We start from the raw sequence: 22891 nt of genomic DNA, 5'->3' as shown, positions 1-22891 counted from the left end.
AAGAAAAAAGGGAGAGAAGGAGATGCAGACGAAGAAGTAGTATAAAAAAATTAAGAGAGGAAATAATTATTTTCGATAAAGGAAAGTAAAAAGCTCGTAAAGTGTTTTTAGAAGTGGAAGAAAATGAAGCAAATTGAACTAAAAAAAGTAAATGATTGCTCTGAAAGTTTTAAAAAGGAAAATGAAAAGTAAAAAAAAAAAATCAAATGGAAAAAAAGAAAATCATGTCCAAAAAGAAGAAAAAAATCATTAGTGAATGAATTACATAAAGTAGATCCGGACCGTCACACAAAATTTCCAATGAGGACCATTTGAACAGATTCCACAAATATTATGAACGCTCATTTAATACATTGTTCTACAAAATAATGTATCCGACCATTAAAAGGCAATCTAGCGATTCGAAAAGAAGAGGAAAATGCTTTATTTACAGAGGAAGCTGGGGAGAAAACCCTTAGCAAGTCAGCACACTGCTCGACAAAATGTATGGAATTCTTGTACAAATTGTGTAAACAACCACAATAAAACAGAAAAATTATGAAGAGCATTATTATTTCAGCAATTTATTTAAATGAATGAAAATTACATAGAAATAAGGCAAGGGAAACAGCAACAAATTAATGTACATAAAAATCACAAATGCACACAAAAAGACCCAAGAATTTCAATATCTTGCAAAATCTCTACACCTTAGTACCTGCATTATGCATGTCGTGAAGTGAGCAACAACAAAAAGACTGAAACTGGAAAAACAGAGTAAGATGCCTTGCAAAATCTCTACACCTTAGTACCTGCATTATGCATGTCGTGAAGTGAGCAACAACAAAAAGACTGAAACTGGAAAAACAGAGTACAATGCTCTTAAAGAAAGATTTAAAAAAGTAAAAGAGGGAACAAGAAATAAATAGAAAGTAAAAATGAGCAGAATAGACGAAGAAGAAAAGGGGAGGCGCAGTAATGAGTTGTTAAAAGGAAGTAATGGGAATGAAGCAGAGTTAATGAAAATAAAAGTGGAAAATTATGAAGAACGAGATGAGAAATTAAGAGGAAGAAAATTGAAAAAAAAAAGAAGACTTAAATGACATCACAGAGCCTGACATGGAAGCTAAGCATGAGTTGTTAAAAGGAAGTAATGGGAATGAAGCAGAGTTAATGAAAATAAAAGTGGAAAATTATGAAGAACGAGATGAGAAATTAAGAAGAAGAAAATTGAAAAGAAGACATAAATAACATCACAGAGCCTCCTGACATGGAAGCTAAGGGTGTCATCATAATGGAAATGTTTTCAAGACAGTTAACGAATCTTCAGGAAACGATCAAAACAAACTCGAGATTCTCGAGAATTTAAAAAAGCTAAGCACTATCATAAGAATTGAAGTAGATTACAAAGTTCAAGTTTCTCGAAAGGAACAACTTTTGAAAAACTTGGAAAATTATTTGTTTCTTCACATGACCTAGATTGAAAAATAAATTAATAACTAACTAAACTGGTGGAAGTTTCTATTATGGTTTTAATAAATTTGAAATCGAGGCCTTCCTCTTCAATGGCATCTACTCTGAAAGAAAAAAAGCATTGGTAAATTGGTATCAAACATCAATAACCTTAATGGGAATGGAATGGAAACGGTATCAAACGATGTTGACGCTAAAAGTAATTTTCTGACCAAATTTGTTTTCAATGCAAGTCTACAGAGTATGTTCGACACAAACATATACAATGTATAAGAAACAAAACAGGCTACAGTTCTAACACAAAACTAGCAATATGCAAGGAATTATTTCTTCCGAGGGAGGTTGAACATGTCAAAAAAATGAGAAAAGATGACAGTAGGAGGACAAAGAAATGTACAATTCAAATTATCCAAGGCAACACTAATCATGTTTTTAAAATGCTGAAAAAACCCATTCCGCAATTCAAAAAAAGATATTGTACACTTTAAAAAAACAAAAGTATACAATCCAGGGGGAAAAAGAACAAAGGGAGGGAAAAATCAAATTAGGAACTCATTCCAGAAACGAAAAAAAGAAAACAAAATGTTTGTTTAGACAAAAATCATGAAATGGAAAAAAGTAGCAACTCACAACCGACCTCTTTCGAACACAACTTAACGTTGATGGAGACATGGTTCTACACATGGAAGACAAAGGCACAACGCGAGCATTTGCAGAATATGCAGTTAAAATTTGCCAGGGCATTCGATAACCTTTAAGAAAATAAAATTGTACAGAGAACAAGATGTGAAAATAAGGAAAGTTACAAGTAACAAATATGAAACAATGTTCTACTACAATAATTTGACAAGGAGCGTTTCTTTGGTATGCTACTTTATGCACATGAAAACACAAAGTTCAATAAATATGGAAAATGTATAATTATATAAAAAAAGACGTTTTTGAGCTATAAAGAAGTGCAATTCAAAATTACAAAAATAGAACCACTTAGCTTTATTGAAAATGTGAATAAAATTCGATAACTTTTTGATATACATGACAAAACTAAACATATTTCCCTTCCTCTTCAATGGCATCTACTCTGAAAGAAAAAAAGCATTGGTAAATTGGTATCAAACATCAATAACCTTAATGGGAATGGAATGAAAACGGTATCAAACGATGTTGACGCTAAAAGTAATTTTCTGACCAAATTTGTTTTCAATGCAAGTCTACAGAGTATGTTCGACACAAACATATACAATGTATAAGAAACAAAACAGGCTACAGTTCTAACACAAAACTAGCAATATGCAAGGAATTATTTCTTCCGAGGGAGGTTGAACATGTCAAAAAAATGAGAAAAGATGACAGTAAGAGGACAAAGAAATGTACAATTCAAATTATCCAAGGCAACACTAATCATGGGACCGTTTGCGAGGACTTGAACTTGGCGATTCCTTTTGATTTTTTGGTCAAAATAAATTTCGTATCTCATTTTGTAGTACACTAAAAAAAAGGACTATGACATTAAATGTTTTTGAGTTTGTTACAAATATTGGTTTTGAGCATTTTACAAGGTTCTTCTTTTTCCCCCTTCTTTTTTCAGTCACTAAGAAACATATTTAAAGAGCCTTTTTTTTAAGTCAGGAAGAGTATACCATTTCTCCTTCATTACATCGACCGTTTGCGAGGACTTGAACTTGGCGATTCCTTTTGATTTTTTGGTCAAAATAAATTTCGTATCTCATTTTGTAGTACACTAAAAACAAGGACTATGACATTAAAAGTTTTTGAGTTTATTATAAATATTGGTTTTGAGCATTTTACAAGGTTCTTCTTTTCCCCCCTTCTTTTTTTAGTCACTAAGAAACATACTTAAAGAGCCTTTTTTTTAAGTCAGGAAGAGTATAAGTATACCATTTCTCCTTCATTACATTAATTGTATTTTTATTCAATAAAATTTGATTTGATTTGATTGAAGAAGGTAAGGAAAGGTCTTAAAAAGCCAGATCGCCTTTGATATCCAGGAGAGATTGGGAGAGGGTTAGGATGGCGTACAAGAACTAGAAGAAAGTTAAAACTCCAATCAATTCGGTGGTGAACAAGACAAAACACTTTGGTACCACAAAATGGGGTTACAACGTTTCTGCTAAAAACATATTCCAGTAAAAAGCTTCCCCAGTGTTATTCTACTGTGATTGGAACAGAATTTACACAGACACATTCAGAATATTAATGATGGATTTCAACAATCACTTAATGAGAGATTTCACTAATGGGAGAATTTTGAATCACCCGAAAAGGAGTTTTTGATAATCCAAAAAGGAGGAGTTTTTAAAAAATCTTTTTTGAATAATTAAAAACTCCTTTTTAGACAGTTAAAAATTCTAACATTAGTGAAATCTCTCATCAAGTCATTGGTGAAATCCACCATCAGATAGATAAAGAAAAAAGTGTGGCTCAGCTTTTTTCGACAGAAACGTTGTAAGTAATTTTTTAGTTTCTTTGTACACAAAATAAAAAGACACAGTCATAATTTTAGTAGTTCAGACAGAAAACACATTCGTATGGGAGCGCTAGTGTAGCATGCACGACGATCAGATTTTTGAGGTAAAGGTAAATTTTACATTTTCAACTTTTGTACACCTTTTACATTATGTATTATGGGCAAGGCGAAAAAAAGCACATCCTTCTCTATAAAAATACTATGATTGACTTTTTATAAAAATAGACTGAATTTTACATCTAATGATAAAATAATATATTTATGTTAATTAAACAAGGCATAACTATCTAATTTTTTTTTATAGTTCTGTTATACGTGTAAGTTCCCTGAATAAACAGCATTGCTAAATACAAAAGCAGACCGTTCAAACCGACACCTCTTCAAGATTCATGATTCACTAAAAACGTAGAAATTAACAAAGACAGTAGATATTAATGAAAACCCAAGAGCGCTAGTGTAGCATGCACGACGATCAGATTTTTGAGGTAAAGGTAAATTTTACATTTTCAACTTTTGTACACCTTTTACATTATGGATTATGGGCAAGGCGAAAAAAAGCACATCCTTCTCTGTAAAAATACTATGATTGACTTTTTATAAAAATAGAATGAATTTTACGTCTAATGATAAAATAATATATGTTAATTAAACAAGGCATAACTACCTAATTTTTTATAGTTATAGGTGTAAGTTCCCTGGATAAACAGCATTGCTAAATACAAAAGCAGACCGTTCAAACCGACACCTCTTCAAGATTCATGAGTCACTAAAAACGTAGAAATTAACAAAGACAGTAGATATTAATGAAAACCTACGTATTATCAAGGTTGAAGCAGACAATGGCATTTAAAGTAACAACTGTAGAACTGTACTAGATTTTTTGACACTTACACAATAGTAAAAAGCAAAATTTAATTAAAAATTATAGTAGAGAGTACGTACATATAAAATTAAATAGGTTGATTTTAACCGTTCAAGTCGTTCAACTAGCCATAGGGGCTAGTTTGGAACTAGCCTCATCCTTTTCTGTGTCCCTGGAATGATCTCAATCTCAAGGTAGTGGAACTTTTCACAAGAGTATAAAACCTTTTGGACACCCAGAAACAATGTCTGATACATACACAACTATACATCAATGTGATAAAAAGGTATCACACACTTTGGCCCCAAAAGAATTGGAGATGAAAATAAAAATTATGAAGCCCAATATAGCACAGTTCACGAAAAAATTAAGAAAAGCCTCAAGGAAAAGAAAACAAAGCTGAACGGCGACCCAAAATGAAACCTTACGCCGCGCCAACCGTCTTGAAAATTGAATGTCTGATACATACACAACTATACATCAATGTGATAAAAAGGTATCACACACTTTGGCCCCAAAAGAATTGGAGATGAAAATAAAACTTATGAAGCCCAATATAGCAAAGTTCACAAAAAAAAAAAAAATGAAGAAAAGCCTTAAGGAAAAGAAAACAAAGCTGAACGGCGACCCAAAATGAAACCTTACGCCGCGCCGACCGTCTTGAAAATTGTTCGCCCTTGCCGAAAACAAACAAAAAGAAATTAAAAATGCGACAGAAAGAGAGAGAATGCGAGGGAGGGAGAGGGAGGGAGAGAGAGAGAGAGGGAGAGAGGAAGAAGACTTGATAACAGAATCTTGAGATGAAATAAAAACAAAATTGATTGAAATAGAGAAGGACGAGGAAGAAAAAAAGGATGAGGCTGAAGAAAATGTCGACTTGGAGAAAGACAAGAAGAATGCTATCAATAGCGAAACGAAAATAGACATTGAGAACAAAGAAAGGGAGAATAGGATGGAAAAAAATCAAGAAATATATCGAACTCCTTTCAGGAGCAATACGATAAAAGACAGTTTCTTCCAACATTTCAAGCCTTTCAAGCCTGTTCGCTGTTAGTAAACATTGAAGAGCCTGTGAAAGATTCTGTAAAGTTCGTGTGTTTTCAATAGGAAATACTCGTATGTATGTTCTTCCATCAAACAAATCCAAGTATATCAAGCAAAAGAAGAGATAAATAACTAAAAACTTAAATGAAAAATCATAAAAGATAAAAAGGATATCTTAATTGAAGATATAATATTATTATAAAAAAAAGATGAAAACTAGAAAAAAAAAAGGATAATTGTTCGCCCTTGCCGAAAACAAACAAAAAGAAATTAAAAATGCGACAGAAAGAGAGAGAATGCGAGAGAGGGAGGGAGGGAGGGAGAGAGAGAGAGAGGAAAAAGACTTGATAACAGATTCTTGAGATGAAATAAAAACAAAATTGATTGAAATAGAGAAGGACGAGGAAGAAAAAAGGAAGAGGCTGAAGAAAATGTCGACTTGGAGAAAGACAAGAGGAATGCTATCAATAGCGAAACGAAAATAGACATTGAGAACAAAGAAAGGGAGAATAGGATGGAAAAAAATCAAGAAATATATCGAACTCCTTTCAGGAGCAATATGATAAAAGACAGTTTCTTCCAACATTTCAAGCCTTTCAAGCCTGTTCGCTGTTAGTAAACATTGAAGAGACTGTGAAAGATTCTGTAAAGTTCGTGTGTTTTCAATAGAAAATACTCGTATGTATGTTTTTCCATCAAACAAATCCAAGTATATCAAGCAAAAGAAGAGATAAATAACTAAAAACTTAAATGAAAAAAGATAAAAAGGATGTCTTAATTGAAGATATAATATTATTATAAAAAAAGATGAAAACTAGAAAAAAAGGAATGAGTATGTGTAATTTGAAGAACATCAAAGCAAACATTGGACCCATTGATGATACTAATATTGCTGTTAATGAAGGATATCTTAATTATTGAACATAATATTAGAAAAAAAAGGAAAAAGAAGAAAGTAATATGTAATTTGAAGACCCCCGTGACAAGAGCAAAGCAAACATTGATGATACTGTTAATGGCGATGACAGAGATATCAAGGATGTCTTAATTGAACATATAGTGTGGGTAGGAAAGGAGACAAACCCAGCGGATTCTATGAAAAGGGAGAAAGGGAGAAAGTAAATATTAGTACAGAGAAAGGAAAAAAAATGTGCAAACATGAGAATTTGTGTCCCAGATTGAGAGATAAAAATAAAGTTAAAAAAAAATCTTCTCCAACATTTAAAGTTTGTTTGTACACTAACATTTGTAAGAGAGAGAGAAGGGGGAATAGGGAAGGGCAGGGAAGAGGGGAAGGAGGGAGGGAGAGAGAGGGAGGAGAAAGAGAGAGAAAGGGAGAGGGAAGGAAAGAGAGGGAGAGAAAAGAGTATGTGTCAAAAATTTCGTTTTTTAATAGGTGTCTTGGTGACTTTTTTCGTTTTCATTCTGACCTACTTTACTTCTGCTATACCTTTTGTACGAAACCACCTCATTTGCATAACATGAATATGTTAACAAAAATCATAGTTGTAAAAGATCTACAATACATATTAAAATACACAAGCATAGACAAATAGTGAGATACATGATACGGTAAATCACGATAAGAAGCAAATACGTAGGTACATACCTAGGTTGTTGTAACGGCTTTGCCTAAACCTGAAAGGTGATGACAAAATAGAGAAAATATCTCTTCTATCAGCCATTACATACAAACATAGGTATACATTTTCACTTTAGAATAGCTTGTGTGAACATTTCATCATCCGTGAAAACCGCAAGGAATGTGGGATATAAAGGTGAAGAATCTCTCCAAAGTCACACAAGTTTTAAGAGGAGAAACTACCAAAGCCCCAAGGCAATATAGACAAATGCTCTGACAGGTTTGAACTTTAAAATTTAATTTGTGAGGTGAGCCGAAAATTTCCCAAACGGCGCCAAAGAACTCACACGCGCGAAGAAAAGCTCGCTCTCCCATCCTGAAACTTTAAATCTTCTAGCTCTGAAATTTGTGGGTTTAATTTTAAGTGTTGTTCGAGCAGAATTAAACGGGAAAGGAATCAAAGAAGAAGGAGAAGAAGAAGAAGAAGAGAGAAAAAAGTGAAGAAAACAAGGGGAAAGAAGAAGAAGAAGAAGGAGGAGGAGGAGGAGGAATCTTCTAGCTCTGAAATTTGTGGGTTTAATTTTAAGTGTTGTTCGAGCAGAATTAAACGGGAAAGGAATCAAAGAAGAAGGAGAAGGAGGAGAAGAAGAAGAAGAGAGAAAAAAGTGAAGAAAACAAGGGGAAAGAAGAAGAAGAAGAAGAAGAAGGAGGAGGAGGAAGAGGTGAAGAAAAAAGGGAGAGAAGGAGATGCAGACGAAGAAGTAGTATAAAAAAATTAAGAGAGGAAATAATTATTTTCGATAAAGGAAAGTAAAAAGCTCGTAAAGTGTTTTTAGAAGTGGAAGAAAATGAAGCAAATTGAACTAAAAAAAGTAAATGATTGCTCTGAAAGTTTTAAAAAGGAAAATGAAAAGTAAAAAAAAAAAATCAAATGGAAAAAAAGAAAATCATGTCCAAAAAGAAGAAAAAAATCATTAGTGAATGAATTACATAAAGTAGATCCGGACCGTCACACAAAATTTCCAATGAGGACCATTTGAACAGATTCCACAAATATTATGAACGCTCATTTAATACATTGTTCTACAAAATAATGTATCCGACCATTAAAAGGCAATCTAGAGATTGGGAAAGAAGAGGAAAATGCTTTATTTACAGAGGAAACTGGGGAGGAAACCCTTAGCAAGTCAGCACACTGCTCGACAAAATGTATGGAATTCTTGTACAAATTGTGTAAACAACCACAATAATACAGAAAAATTATGAAGAGCATTATTATTTCAGCAATTTATTTAAATGAAGGAAAGTTACATAGAAATAAGGCAAGGGGAACAGCAACAAATTAATGTACATGAAAATCACAAATGTGCCGCCACGCGGCTCCTTTGAATGGCGACTCCCCGAAGTGCGGCTACAAGTACAAATAACATGCAAGAGAAAAGAGAGAACAAAAAAATTGTTGCTATCACCAAAAATTGCTCGCTCAAAAAAAACAAAAAAGTATTAGAGAGAGGGGCGGGTAGGGGTAAGATTAATTGAGAGGGAAGGGAGGAGAGGTATGCACAACTCCAAATTAGGAGGGAGAGGAAATGTAGACGTGGACGAGGAAGAGAGGGGAGGGGGAGAGAGAGGAAATAGAATATACGCACAAATAAATCACATAGCTGGATGTACAGGAGAAAAAAGAGAACAGGAGAAGCAGGAGGAGGAGGAGGAGGAGGAGAAAGAGGAGGAGAAGAAGGAAGTAGGAGGGGAAGGATAAAATTTGAAGAGGGTTTTCACAGAAGATCTGGTTCTTCAGGAATATTAGATGTTTGAAAATTCGGTTGTTTGGAGAAAACAGTGACAAAGAATTCTGGGGAGAGATTGGTGAAAATAGTCTGAATACCAAAATTAGGATTAAATTTTATAGATCTGGTGCCGTATTTTTCGCCCATGGAGTAAAATTGGCTCGGTAAAAGTGACTAAAAAAGTCAATTACAAATTGACTCCTTCACACAAAGGCCTCACGTTTAGAGTAGGTCACACGAGACTTTAGAGCAGGTAAGTAAAACCTGGGGAAAAAAAGCAACCTACTTTGAACTTGAACGTACCTAGTAAAAACACCACACAGGCGCTACTGATTTAATATACTTTTTTCTGACATGATAAATTTCAGACATCCTGTTTATAATATTTACCATGGGTCTAGGATTTTCGCATCAAGCAAAAGCGGTCCAAAAAAAAGATAGAACTCGTCCAAACATATCTCTAGACATTTTTTTCTTCAAGGGGTTTAATGTCACAGTATAACTGCAAAGGTTTTATTTATTTTTTTTAGGCCAGGGGTTTCAACCTTTATTCGGTGACAGGCTACCCCCCTAGCCCCTACTCACTCACCTAGCCTGAATGAGGCCAGGAAAAGCCAGCAGCATGCCATTATCCAGATGGTCACCCATCCGGATATCAACCACGAGCAACGTTATTGAACTTCAGTGATCCATTAGGAACTAGGAACTGGTGCATAAGACCCTTATATTATCTGGTGCATAAGACCCTTATATTATCTGGTGTACGTATAAGACCCTTATATTATCAAATCTAGTGCATAAGACCCTTATATTATCTGGTGCATAAGACCCTTATATTATCTGGTGCGTAAGACCCTTATATTATCAAATCTAGTGCATAAGACCCTTATATTATCTGGTGTATAAGACCCTTATATTATCTGGTGCATAAGACCCTTATATTATCTAGTGCATAAGACCCTTATATTATCTGGTGCATAAGACCCTTGTATTATCTGGTGCATAAGACCCTTATATAATCAGGTGTATAAGACCCTTATATTATCTGGTGCAAAAGACCCTTATATTATCCGGTGCATAAGACCCTTATATTATCAGGTGCAAAAGACCCTTATATTATCTAGTGCATAAGACCCTTATATTATCTGGTGCATAAGACCCTTATATTATCAAATCTAGTGCATAAGACCCTTATATTATCTGGTGCATAAGACCCTTATATTATCTGTCCTAATCCTAAGTGCCCGCTGAACCTAAATTCGCATCACGTACCTTCTAGAAACCTCTTAATGAATTTGCAACGCCACTTGCACGTTTAAAATACAAAAATTCCTTTAGGTGTAAACCCAGACATATCTCACCGGGGGAAAAAAAAGCTCTTCAAAATTTTATGAAGATCCAACTTTCATGAGTCACCCACCAACTCTCCCTTAATTTCTTTTCCTTTACGGAATAAAAAACTTCTGATGTTTCACTTTGCCAGGGATTTTACCCTGCCCAAACCTTCCCTTTGCCCATAGATAAAGGTACTTTTCCCCCTCCAAAGGTACTTTTCCCTCTCTAAAGGTACTTTTCCTCCCTCCAAAGGTACTTTTTCCCCATCAAAGCTACTAAAGGCTAGCTTGAAACAGACTCCATAATGTCTCTCTTAAAAGCTTTTTAATAAAAACCCACGCTCTTCTTTTTCTCCCCCCGAGGGATTTTCGATAAAAATACATGGCGCTATTATTTTTTCCCCTCAAGAAATAAAGGTCCTTTTAAAAGCCCACTTTTTTCCCCTTTCTACTCGGCTCTCGGCTATCCGGTAGGTACTTGAAAATGCCCATGTATTCGTACGCCTCTTTTTTCCCTGTCCAAATACCCACTCGATTGTACTTGATGGTTTAAGCATTCTATGATGGTTTCTATTTTTTAAAAAGGCCTGTTTTTTATTTATTTTTCTCTGCATATTTTTTGTTGCCGTCATTATTATGATTATTATTATTATGATGATTATTATTACTATTATTATTATTATTATTATTATTATTATTATTATTATTATTATTATTATTATTATTATTATTATTATTATTATTATTATTATTATTATTATTATTATTATTATTATTATTATTATTATTATTATTATTATTATTATTATTATTATTATTATTATTATTATTATTATTATTATTATTATTATTATTATTATTATTATTATTATTATTATTATTATTATTATTATTATTATTATTATTATTATTATTATTATTATTATTATTATTATTATTATTATTATTATTATTATTATTATTATTATTATTATTATTATTATTATTATTGTTATATTATTTTGCTCTCATATAGGTACACACCTACGAGTATTTATAGGGGTTTTCTATTGATAGCAAGAACGTGTATTGATATTTGATATGCAAAGCACTTCTATTTTACATACATAATACATAGATTAGTCTCCTTGAAGAAAGAAGTATCAAAAGAGGTAGGCTTGTTTACATTTCTTTTTTTATGCCTTCTTTTCAGTTTTCTTCTATTTAATTTATTATTATTTATTTTTTCACAAGAGTTTCTTTTTCGGAGAGATAGTTCTTCTCTCGATTGAACAATGTAATTTTTTGAAAGTATTTTTCCTTAATTTTCATTTTTTCAAAGTATTTTTCCAATGCTTCACTATAACTATTAGTTTATATCTATTCTTTAAAAAATCTGCATCACCATGGCAGCGAGATAAAAAATAAAATAAAACAATAATGAAAACAATCTAGTCAAAACGTGTTTTGACACTAAAAACTGGCCATCGAAAATTTGACCCGATTACATTACTTTCCTTCCTATAGGATAAGGAAAGTAAAAATTAAGGAGAAGAGAAGAAAAATTGAGCAGTTTCAAAGTAAAAAAGTACATAATGAAATTTACTCTTGTCTCTTGTCTTTTATCACACTGGGCACTCTGAGCAGTAGTAATAGTTGTATGTACTATATGTAAGTACTTTATTGAAACTGCTGATAAAAAGGGACTTCTCAGTTCTTCGTTGGCAGTCTAAATAAAGTATTTTTATGTGTACGAGTATAAATTGTAAATTTATTAAGGAGCGCGGTAGCGCTCCGCCCCGCCAAGTCAAGAAAGTTTGACCGCTCTCAACTACCGTAGAAAGAGCAGCAGTTCCTTTAAGAGTTTCAAGACCATAAATAAGGAATGCTTTCGAAAATAGATAATAAAGTTGACTCTAGAGTTAATAACTAATCCTAGTGGATAAAAAGTAAAAAAGAACACAATAAAAAGTCAATCAATAGAAGAAGATATTAAAAAACTGAAATTCCGGTTTGAACTTTACAACAATACATTATCTAATCGTGCGTGCATGTTCAAGAGGAAACTATGAACCAATAGGAAAACAGGAGAGATAAAGAGGAAAAGCAGCAAGGAAATGATATATTTTTCAACTTATTGTTTCATTACAAATTTTCATCAGTAAATAGGTTTCTTCAAATTAAATTGATCCCAAGGGCAAGGCAATGCCTAAACCCTTGACAAATGGAGTGTGCCTGAAGGCATGTGATGTGTTCCAATCCACTCGACCCCCAAATTTCTAGAAGAGGAACATAGGAAAAGACAGGATAAAAAGATATAAAAAATTAAAAAAAAAGAAAAGGAAAGGATGTATACTATATGTAAGTACTTTATTGAAACTGCTGATAAAAAGGGACTTCTCAGTTCTTCGTTGGCAGTCTAAATAAAGTATTTTTATGTGAGTATAAATTGTAAATTTATCTCAACTACCGTAGAAAGAACAGCAGTTCCTTTAAGAGTTTCAAGACCATAAATAAGGAATGCTTTCGAAAAAAGATGATAAACAAAATTGACACTAGAGTTAAAGTTAATAACTAATCCTAGTGGATACAAAGTAAAAAAGAACACAATAAAAAGTCAATCAATAGAAGAAGATATTTAAAAACTGAAATTCCGGTTTGAACTTTACAACAATACATTATCTAATCGTGCGTGCATGTTTAATAGGAAACTATGAGCCAATAGGAAAACAGGAGAGATAAAGAGGAAAAGCAGCAAGGAAATGATATATAATTTCTAGAAGAGGAACATAGGAAAAAACAGGATAAAAAGATATAAAAAATTTAAAAAGAAAAGGAAAGGATGTGGACGAAAGAAAAATGGAAATATGGAAAATGAGGAATAGAAATGGAGTCTAAAAAGCCTACAAGGAAACTGACAATATTGTTACACTGGTGAAGCTAAGCACTATCATAAGAATTGAAGTAGATTACAAAGTTCAAGTTTCTCGAAAGGAACAACTTTTGAAAAACTTGGAAAATTATTTTTTGTTTCTTCACATGACCTAGATTGAAAAATAAATTAATAACTAACTAAACTGGTGGAAGTTTCTATTACAAAATGGAAATATGGAAAATGAGGAATAGAAATGGAGTCTAAAAAGCCTACAAGGAAACTGACAATATTGTTACACTGGTGAAAAAAATACCAACCCCATTCCTCAGCATAGATCAACACAAGTGTTACACAAATATCAACCTCAAACACAGTCAAAATATGAGCGGTACATATACAAGAACAAATAATATAGGCTATTTATAAGGTAGCTAAAATTTGCCGATGCCTTCTATATTTCTTCCATTCATTCTTATTTGACACTTGAGATTTGGACAAAAAGAAATCAACTTTTCGCAGTAAAAATAAGAAACAGCAAGAGCTTGTGACGCTTTTATCAATTTGTGTGTTTTTTAATAATCCCAATTTAAGTACATCTTCATATTTTAGTCCAATTTGTGAACTGATAACAGTGATAAGCACTATTACATTAATTCATTAAAGCCTGGCGTATGTTTTTGGCAACGAGGTCCTTTTTCAGTCCCTTTTCCCTGTGTCAATTAAGAGAGAACGGTCTATAGAAATTCGAAATACAAATGTATTTATTGTTGGTATTAGTGGGGAAAGATTTTGTATTTGTTGACTCGGTTGTAATTTTGAATGAAGAGCCTTGTTTGTTTGTGGTTTTGTTTGTAGTTTTGAGGTGAAAAGCCCTTTGTGACAATCGAATGTTGTGCTGTTTGTGGCACCAATTACACTTCAGATACACATGTAGGTATCAGTGAAAATTAACAACGATGTTCAAACCTGATTATGTAGTGTAAAAAAAAGAAGAAAAAAATCCCATCCGATCCGGCCCGAAGGACCAAATATCATTACAGAATGTTTGATGAATTCTGGAACACAGCCTTGTTTGTTTGTGGTTTTGTTTGTAGTTTTGAGGTGAAAAGCTCTTTGTGACAATCGAATGTTGTGCTGTTTGTGGCACCAATTACACTTCAGAGACACATGTAGGTATCAGTGAAAATTAACAACAATGTTCAAACCTGATTATGTAGTGTAAAAAAAAGAAGAAAAATCCCATCCGATCCGGCCCGATGGACCAAATATCATTACAGAATGTTTGATGAATTCTGGAACACACACATGAGCGAGTTGGTATGTAGGACCTAATATTATTTTTTATTATTTGCCAATAAATGTATGGAATTATTATTTGGTAAATTCAACACATACCACAATCATTTGACTGGAAAATGAAAATATACAATGGTAGTGCCTTGTTTGTTTGTGGTTTTGTTTGTAGTTTTGAGGTGAAAAGCTCTTTGTGACAATCGAATGTTGTGCTGTTTGTGGCACCAATTATACTTCGGAAAACTTGTATCATGATTGAAAATTAACAACTAGGTAGGTACAAATGTTTGAACCTGATTGTGTTGAAAAAAAGGAAATTCAACACAACATAATAACACAATCAGTTGATTGGAAATCCAAATAACCAATCAGTGGTACGAGTAGAAAAAAAAATGCACCTACTTATCAATACAAATGGGATTTTAAGCTGTTTTCATTGACAACTGAAAAACCCCTCAATCAAAATTACAACAGGTCACCATTACAAATCCACGTTTCTGGTGTGATAGGGTTTAGCGTTAACACAAGCAATGGCATCGGGCAGATCATCTTCATAACAAAAAGGCATACCAAGAGAGTTTTTAGACTAAATTACTGGATCCATTACTCTAAATGCGACCCGTCAGTGTCCACGATAATAATAAAAGGAATACTGGAATTAATTTACTTCATTCCTGTCTTCCTTCTCTCTTCGATTTCGGGACGATAAGACCATAGCAGTTACAGTTCCCTCTGTCAAACCTATTAAAAAAAAAAAAAACTTATAAATTAAGTATCTGAGCCGCCAATATTTATCGTTTTTTCGAAGAGGAAAAAAAAAAGAAACTTTTTCTCTTTTCTACATTTTAAATTGAAATAATTCCTCAAACCGTCGAGCAACGAGGTACCAACACAAAACCTCTCCCTCCTCTTTCTTCTCCCTCTCTTCTCTTTCCTTTCTTACTTTCTCTCCCTCTTTCTAGGAATGCAAAACCACCAGAAACATTTTTAGTCCGTCCTCCTTTATTATTACTAATAATAAAAGGTATAGTGGACGGACTATTGTATTCGCTTCGGTGTCTGTCTGTCTTTTACTTCATAGTTTAATGGCAATTATTATTATTATAAATACTTATAAATGACAAATAAATATGTAGGTACTGTATAAATGAGGCTTTTAACTGTTGACTCAAAGGGTTTTTCAGTATTGATCGACTAACAAGTTAAACGAAATGATTGGCTCACCCCTAAGAGGCATTTTCCCAATAATGAAAATTTGTAGATAACTTATAGGTACATGAATGCCTAATTCATTCTAAGACTACTAACTTTTGGAAAAATCTGAGACAGTCTCTTCAGGGATATGAATAAATGAATTTATAAAAATAATGAAGTGAAATAGTATTGGTTGATGCTCAAAAGGGGCTTTTCGGGCCCAGGTAAAGAAGACTTTTGACTGCGCAAATGAGCAACTGTAGTACTTACGAGCTTCGAAGAAAAACAGCTTTCTAGTGACCCAAAAAACACAACTCCGACCCAAACTTGTGACTTTGCTGAAAAATGAAAAGCTCATCCCTAAAAGGAATTTAACTAAAAAGAAAATGAGATAGTGGAATGATAGACACTATGTTTTCACTTCACAAAAACCTTGAACGTGGACACTGAAGGGCTTGAGAAAAAAAAACGCTTGCTGATGCCTACCAAACCACAAAGTAGATGGAAACCTTGTTCATTTTGTACAACACACAAGACACGTTATTGTTTACAAGGAGTTATTATGTAATTGTTAAGGTTGTTTTTCTGAAGAAAGCACAACGGAGGAATACAGTAGATAATTATAACACAATTTGCCCGTCTGAGATATGTAGGACTGAGGACTGACTAGAAAAAAAGGTAAGAATAAATTTACCATATTTAAACAGAACGCAGTAATTAAATAAATATTTTGTAGGTACATAATTCAAGGAAAATAATAGAAAGTAAAAAAAAGACAATATGTGGCTTTGTCCTATAACAACCAGAAAATGAGAAAGGTATCCTCCGTTGGCTTTTGTTCAAAAAAACTCAGGAAACAGAAGAGAATGGTAAGGTACGCTGGCAAAAACCTAATGGTTACTGTAAAAAATTTGTACATTAATATTTGAGAGGATAGGACAAAAAAGATGCTCAAAAAGAAATTGGAATTCAACTTTTCCCCCGAAAAAAGAGAAAAAACAATGAAGCAAAACAGTTTTTTTATGATAATTATGTTCAAACAAACTGTCTACAGCGAGTTTTTTCTACTTGGAAAAAGCAGAAAAAGTCAAAAGTTAGTATCTGAGAGTGTACAAAAATGTCCAGAATAGCCCACATTTTTCTATACGGGTTCTTGGAAGTTGAATTAACAATTAATTCCATTTCTACAGGGGTTCTTGGAATGTTGAAAATTGGAAACTAATAATTCAAGATTTTTTTCCCCCAAACTAAGGCCATTTTTTGGTTTACAAATAATTGAACTCTCTCAGTGGTTGATAAAATTATGAACATTAAGTGCATTCCAATAATTGAAAACATTATTTCGGAGGATTTGTGGCGCAAAGTGCCAAAAAGTTATGACCAGCTCTACCACAAACAATCAGCATCATTAGAAATTTCACTAATCCGAGGTTTTCTAGGTAATCAATATAATCATCCAAACAAGACTCATTAAAAAGATAGTATAATTCTACGCTGATTTAAAGGCGTTTTCATTTGCAAAGCTTCTTTAAATCCAATTATTTATTTATTAAGGACTCTTTTTTGATATGATTGAAAAATCTCTCAATCGTGAAATCTTCACTTATGTTATTGGTGGATACCCTACATAGTATCGGTTGAAAGTTGATCAGACTATTCCGACATTAAAGGCTAAAAATATGTCCTCCCTACTACCCTCCTTAATTCTATAGAACCAGATGACGGGAAGGAAATTATTAACTTTTTCCGAAAAGGGAGAAAAGGAATTTAATAAATATTTGAACTTTTGAAAAGGAAGTAACGGAGGAGGGATAGAAGAAAAGTTGGCACCTTTTGAGAGCTATTCAAATGGATGAGCGAAGAAATGCTCAAAAGATTAGAAGATTCGACGTTAATAAAATGAAGAATGAACTAAAAAAATCTTGTGTGAACATCACACGACTTTCCTTATCCTATTGAATGATGCTTATTTGAAATAATCGAGGTTGTACTGTATTTGTCAAAGTTATACAGGGTGTACTCACCATTAGGTAGGGCTGGAACTATTGGCTTTTTGGTTTGTACTCGGGCGGTGGCGTTGTTCACCTGGAAAGGTTGGATGGAAAAGCATAAAAATATATTAGCAAAATATTAGCAGATAGGTAGGTAGTCATATTCGCTAAATTGAGGAAACTTTTGAAAGTTAATCAAAATATTTAAAATGTACCAATAGCTGAAATAACAAAGTTGGTTAACTGAACAGAAAATACTATTGAAAATATAAAGAATAAATCTAAATTTATAAAAAGATGCTTATTTGAACTTTCAAAGTTTACTCATCTTAAGAAGCTAACAACGTTAATTCTATAGTTAAAATAGCAAAACTTACCTATATATTTTACACCAACAAAATGCTTCAACCTTTTTTTTTAACCTGACTTACCAACTGGGCTTTTTTTTCGCAGGTCTTGACTTCCACTTACCTTGCTACCATTAAGTAGCTTTAGTACCCTCAGCAATACATCTAGTTTTAAATAACACCTATATAAAACTACAAAGTGGCATGGATTGAACCATTGAACCCTTTAACAAATGAAGACAGCTATTATCTTGCTCCTTGTTCTTTTGTCTTGAAAATCTTGAAATCTGAGACACCTCATAACGACATCAAAACATATGACGGAAACAACAATCCCAACATAACAAGCAATGAAATACTAAAAGAATATAACTAAATAACAAGTGAAACAAAATGAATCTCCCCAAAGGTAAATAAACATACTGGGTACCAATTACAAAACAAATCAATACGATATCAAAAAACAATATAGATAATTAGATACTCCATAACGACATCAAAAACACACATAGGGAAATCTCAAATACCAACGTAACAAGCAATAAGATATCGAATACAACTATGAACCTATGTAACTAAAGTAAAAAGTAGGTACAACAAAATGAACCTCGTAAAGGTAAATAAACTGCAGAACAATATAAACCCAATTGCAAACAACAACAATGTGATGGAAAAAAGAAATATGAGACTTGACGAAAAGAGAATGGAGGTACAGAGGGAGATGATGTGGAAAGACTTAACGAAAAGAGAATGGAGACAGAGGGGGAGGTGATGTGGAAAACAAAATGGATGAACAGGAATGTAAATATCATAACAGACAAGATAGAAGATGAGAGCAAAGAGGGGACTGGTAAAAGATATAACCAGGGTGGTAGAGAAAGGTAAAGAAAGAATGATGCAAAAAGAACATGGTTGGAAATTTTCGAAAAAAGCCCTTTAAGTAAAAAGTGAATAAAACCACCCAATATGTATTTCTTGTTCGTATCATAAGCATAAGTTGTTATTTTCCTTCCAAAGTACCTTCTAAGTAGTTTATTATTACTCTCTCGTTCTCTCTGCTCTCACTCTTTCTCTCTCTTTGTATTCCTTGTTCTTTTCATTTGTATATTTCATTTTGATTTCTCATATACTCTTTTATCCCTTCCTCTGCCTATCTGTTTTCTCTCTCTTTCCTTTTCTCTCCTCTCATATCCCTCCCGTATGATTCACCATCCCTTCATCCCTTCATCTCTCATCTCTCATCTCTCATCTCTCTCTCTCTCTCTCTCTCTCTCTCTCTCTCTCTCTCTCTCTCTTTCTACCGAAAATTTTTTTTTTTTTTTTTTTTTTTTTTTTTTTTTTAAGGGTAGTAAAATGGTAATTGGTAAAATTATGTCGGTAAAAAATTTCTGGTATTGGCTATTCGCATCCAAGGAGATACTTTTTTTTAGGAAGGAGGGATTGGGATGATTGCGGCATTCATCTCCACATTAGGACCATTTTCCCACAAGTGATAAGATCACCAGGGATGATTGTAGTGGTAAATTTTAGTGGATACTCTCCAAATTTAAACGTATAAATTGCCAGCCTAGTTAGCTTATTTGTTATGATTGTTATGAAATGAAAACAGTGAGGTCTATGTTTCAACTAAACTGCAGCTTAACTTGATCATTTTGCAGTTTGTTACTTATAGGTGAGAGAAGCTAGTGGCATCAGCCAATTGGTGCTTCATCTTGTAAGGAGAAAGGAAGGGAGGGAGGGAGAGGGAGAGAATTAGCGATAATAATTTCTCCTATGTCGAACAATGCTAGTCCTAACTCCTAAATGCGGACTTGGGGAGTATTGTGTCTCTTCTCGCCCATCTGATGAGAGGCATACTACGGGATGGGCATGCTACAACACAGACCACTTGCGTCCAATGTAGCAGTGGGTTCATTGCTACGAAATAAAAACGGCGGTGAAACAGTCATCTTTTTTTTTAACATTACTTAATTTATTCAATTCTCCAACTGTACCAATCCAATCCTGCTCCGTCCTCACACTCAATCAATCTCAACTTCTTCCTCGAACCTCTCACTCTCATCGAAATCGCTCGCACCACCGATATCTCAACTTTCACCTTGATTTTGGGACAATGAGACCTCCGTTGTCACAATTCCCTCTGTCAAACCTACAGTTCCTTCTATCAAAACTCTTCACACAAAAGAGGTTATACCCATTGGTGTGAGTAGGGCCATCGGCTATAATAAACGCCCTACGTCACTACGACCTGGTTAGATCTTTTGTGACGGTTATAGCTATCTTTGTGCATGAGTTTTGTCTCACGGATTCTACACGGTCGCCATTTTGAAACCAGTATAGATGATTCGCATGTTGTACACCAATGCTCGCCCGCACATTGTTAGCATTTCAATCTCCAAAGTAGGTGGATGAATCTCGTTATTTCAACCATCTATCTCCCTCTCTCCCTCCACCTAACTCCCTTTCTCTCCTTCTCTCTCTCTCTCTCTATCCCTTTCTTTCACTACTTCCCTACCATCTATCTAACTCACTTTCTCTCTCTCTCTTTCCCTCCCATTCTCGTTATATTCCTCTCTTTATACCATATTTCCCGTCTCTCTCTCCCTCCATCTCTTTCGCCCTATCTCTCACTATCACTACTTCTCTTTCCTCATCTATCTTCCTCTTTCTCTCTCTCTCTCTAACATCTATCTCACTCCCTCCCTTTCTCCCTTCTCACTCTATAAATACCTCCCATCTCCCTCCCTCCCTTTCTCGTTATATTCCCTCTCTTTACCTCCCTCTTTCTTTCTGTCCTTTCCTCTAACTCTCCTATTTCAGCTATCCATCTCCCTCCCTCCCTCCCTTTTTCGTTACATCCCTCTCTCTTTTCCCTCCCTCTCATTTTCCTCTCAAACCCTCTAATATCATTTTCCCGGGATATTGCGTATGCAATGTATACAGTGTGAATCAGAAAGCATTTACCTACTTGGACACCTGGTACACCCCCCCCCAATGTTGTAAGCTCCATTATTGGGGAAAAATTCAAGTTCTATCTCTTTCTCTCTTTTTTTCCACTGAAAGCGAGGTAAAAACGAGTCTCTACTCTCTGCTCTAAAAAAAAAAGTTGAAACATTTTTTCAACACCCTGTATTTGAAATGGGGATTTCAGTTACATCCTGTGATTTCTGATTATGACACTTGAATCTTCATGGAGTCTAATATTTATCATATGAGTGCCTTTCTGCCTTTGTGTTTGAATTACAATTCGTATTCGTGATTGAATTACATTTCATATTTGTGTTTGAATTACATTTCATATTTGTGTTTGAATTACATTTCGTATTTGTGTTTGAATTACATTTCGACCCTGTATTTGAAATGGGGATTTCAGTTACATCCTGTGATTTCTGATTATGACACTTGAATCTTCATGGAGTCTAATATTTATCATACATATGAGTGCCTTTCTGCCTTTGTGTTTGAATTACAATTCGTATTTGTGCTTTCATTTTTTATTCCACTGTTCTTTTTGTTTTCTTATTTTCTACATCCGTTTAAGTTATGGCCTGAAGTTTAATGATGTTGTAATACAAAGTTAACCTAAACATAATCGCATCGCGTCTAAACTCTACAAGTCCACAGTCCACACATATTATGTTGCGCTTGAGCTTGTATTGGATCATCTTTTTGATCCAGCAATTTCACGCGAAGAAAGAAGTGAAGTACTGTGTCTTGACAGTCTTCGGGCAAACATCATGAAATGACCTGAGGTGTCAGATTTGACGGTAATATTTCTTAAAACGCACCCCTGACAGAAAGGTTTTTGCCCATCCAGACAGCCAGTCAGCAAGTACTGTATCTTGACTGTCTTGGGACAAACATCATGAGATGACCTGAAAATCCTGAGATGTCAGATTTGATGTAAATTCTTAAAATAATAATAATAATAATAATAATAATAATAATAATAATAATAATGATAATGATAATAATAATAATAATAATAATAATAAAAAATCTTTATTCTGTTGGAATGCACTTATGTCTAATTAGTTTCTCATACAGGGTGATCACTACAACTTTGCGTCAACCCCAAAAGTAGCAAAACGCTCCACAAAGAATACACAAATCTGTCGACAATCATTTCGACGTACGTGATGGGCATCGAGCCGGGGACACTTACCTTCTGCTGTGGGCCACTGGACGCAAACTGGAAACGAGACAGAAAATGGGAAATTAGATTTTAATTTCAATTATCCGTATTATTAATGGAAAATTAGATTTATTTGAATAACCTGTTGGCCATTTGAGAGGTTAGTAGACAAAATGAATCAAATCTAATCTATACCTTTTTTCAAGAGGTTTGATAGAGGGTCTTATTATCCCGAAATCAAAGAGAGAAGGAAGACAGGACAGGAGAAAGCCAGCCGTTCCGAGAAAGAACCTTATATCCCTTCAGGACAAAATAAACCCCGGGCACTATACTTTTTTAAGTGGGCACACATTTTTGTCCCCAGCAGCAAAATTTTCAACAATTTCGATTACCTAAATGTTCACAATTTATTTTAGAGTCAAACATTTCATATTCCATTTTACCAAATTTTTCCTGCTCGTATCCTAAAAATAAAAAAAAATAATAATAATTTCGCCAGGGAAGGAGGGCAAAATTTTACTCCCC

General features: G+C 33.8%; 1 protein-coding gene across 1 annotated transcript in view; it reads right to left on the bottom strand.

Moving 5' to 3' along the window:
• The window catches only part of LOC103515511 (transcription elongation regulator 1-like), a gene marked incomplete at its 5' end in the record, with an annotated part of 48886 nt that extends 26463 nt beyond the window's left edge, over positions 1 to 22423 (bottom strand). The window contains one exon of the mRNA XM_008480446.3: positions 22397 to 22423. Coding sequence (XP_008478668.2) covers positions 22397 to 22423 — 27 coding nt within the window. The remainder of the gene's footprint in view (positions 1 to 22396) is intronic.
• Positions 22424 to 22891: the final 468 nt, after the last annotated feature.

Source organism: Diaphorina citri, unplaced genomic scaffold (genome assembly GCF_000475195.1).
Source record: "Diaphorina citri unplaced genomic scaffold, Diaci psyllid genome assembly version 1.1 scaffold1359, whole genome shotgun sequence".
NCBI lineage: Eukaryota > Metazoa > Arthropoda > Insecta > Hemiptera > Psyllidae > Diaphorina > Diaphorina citri.
This window is presented reverse-complemented; position numbering and strand designations above follow the sequence as displayed.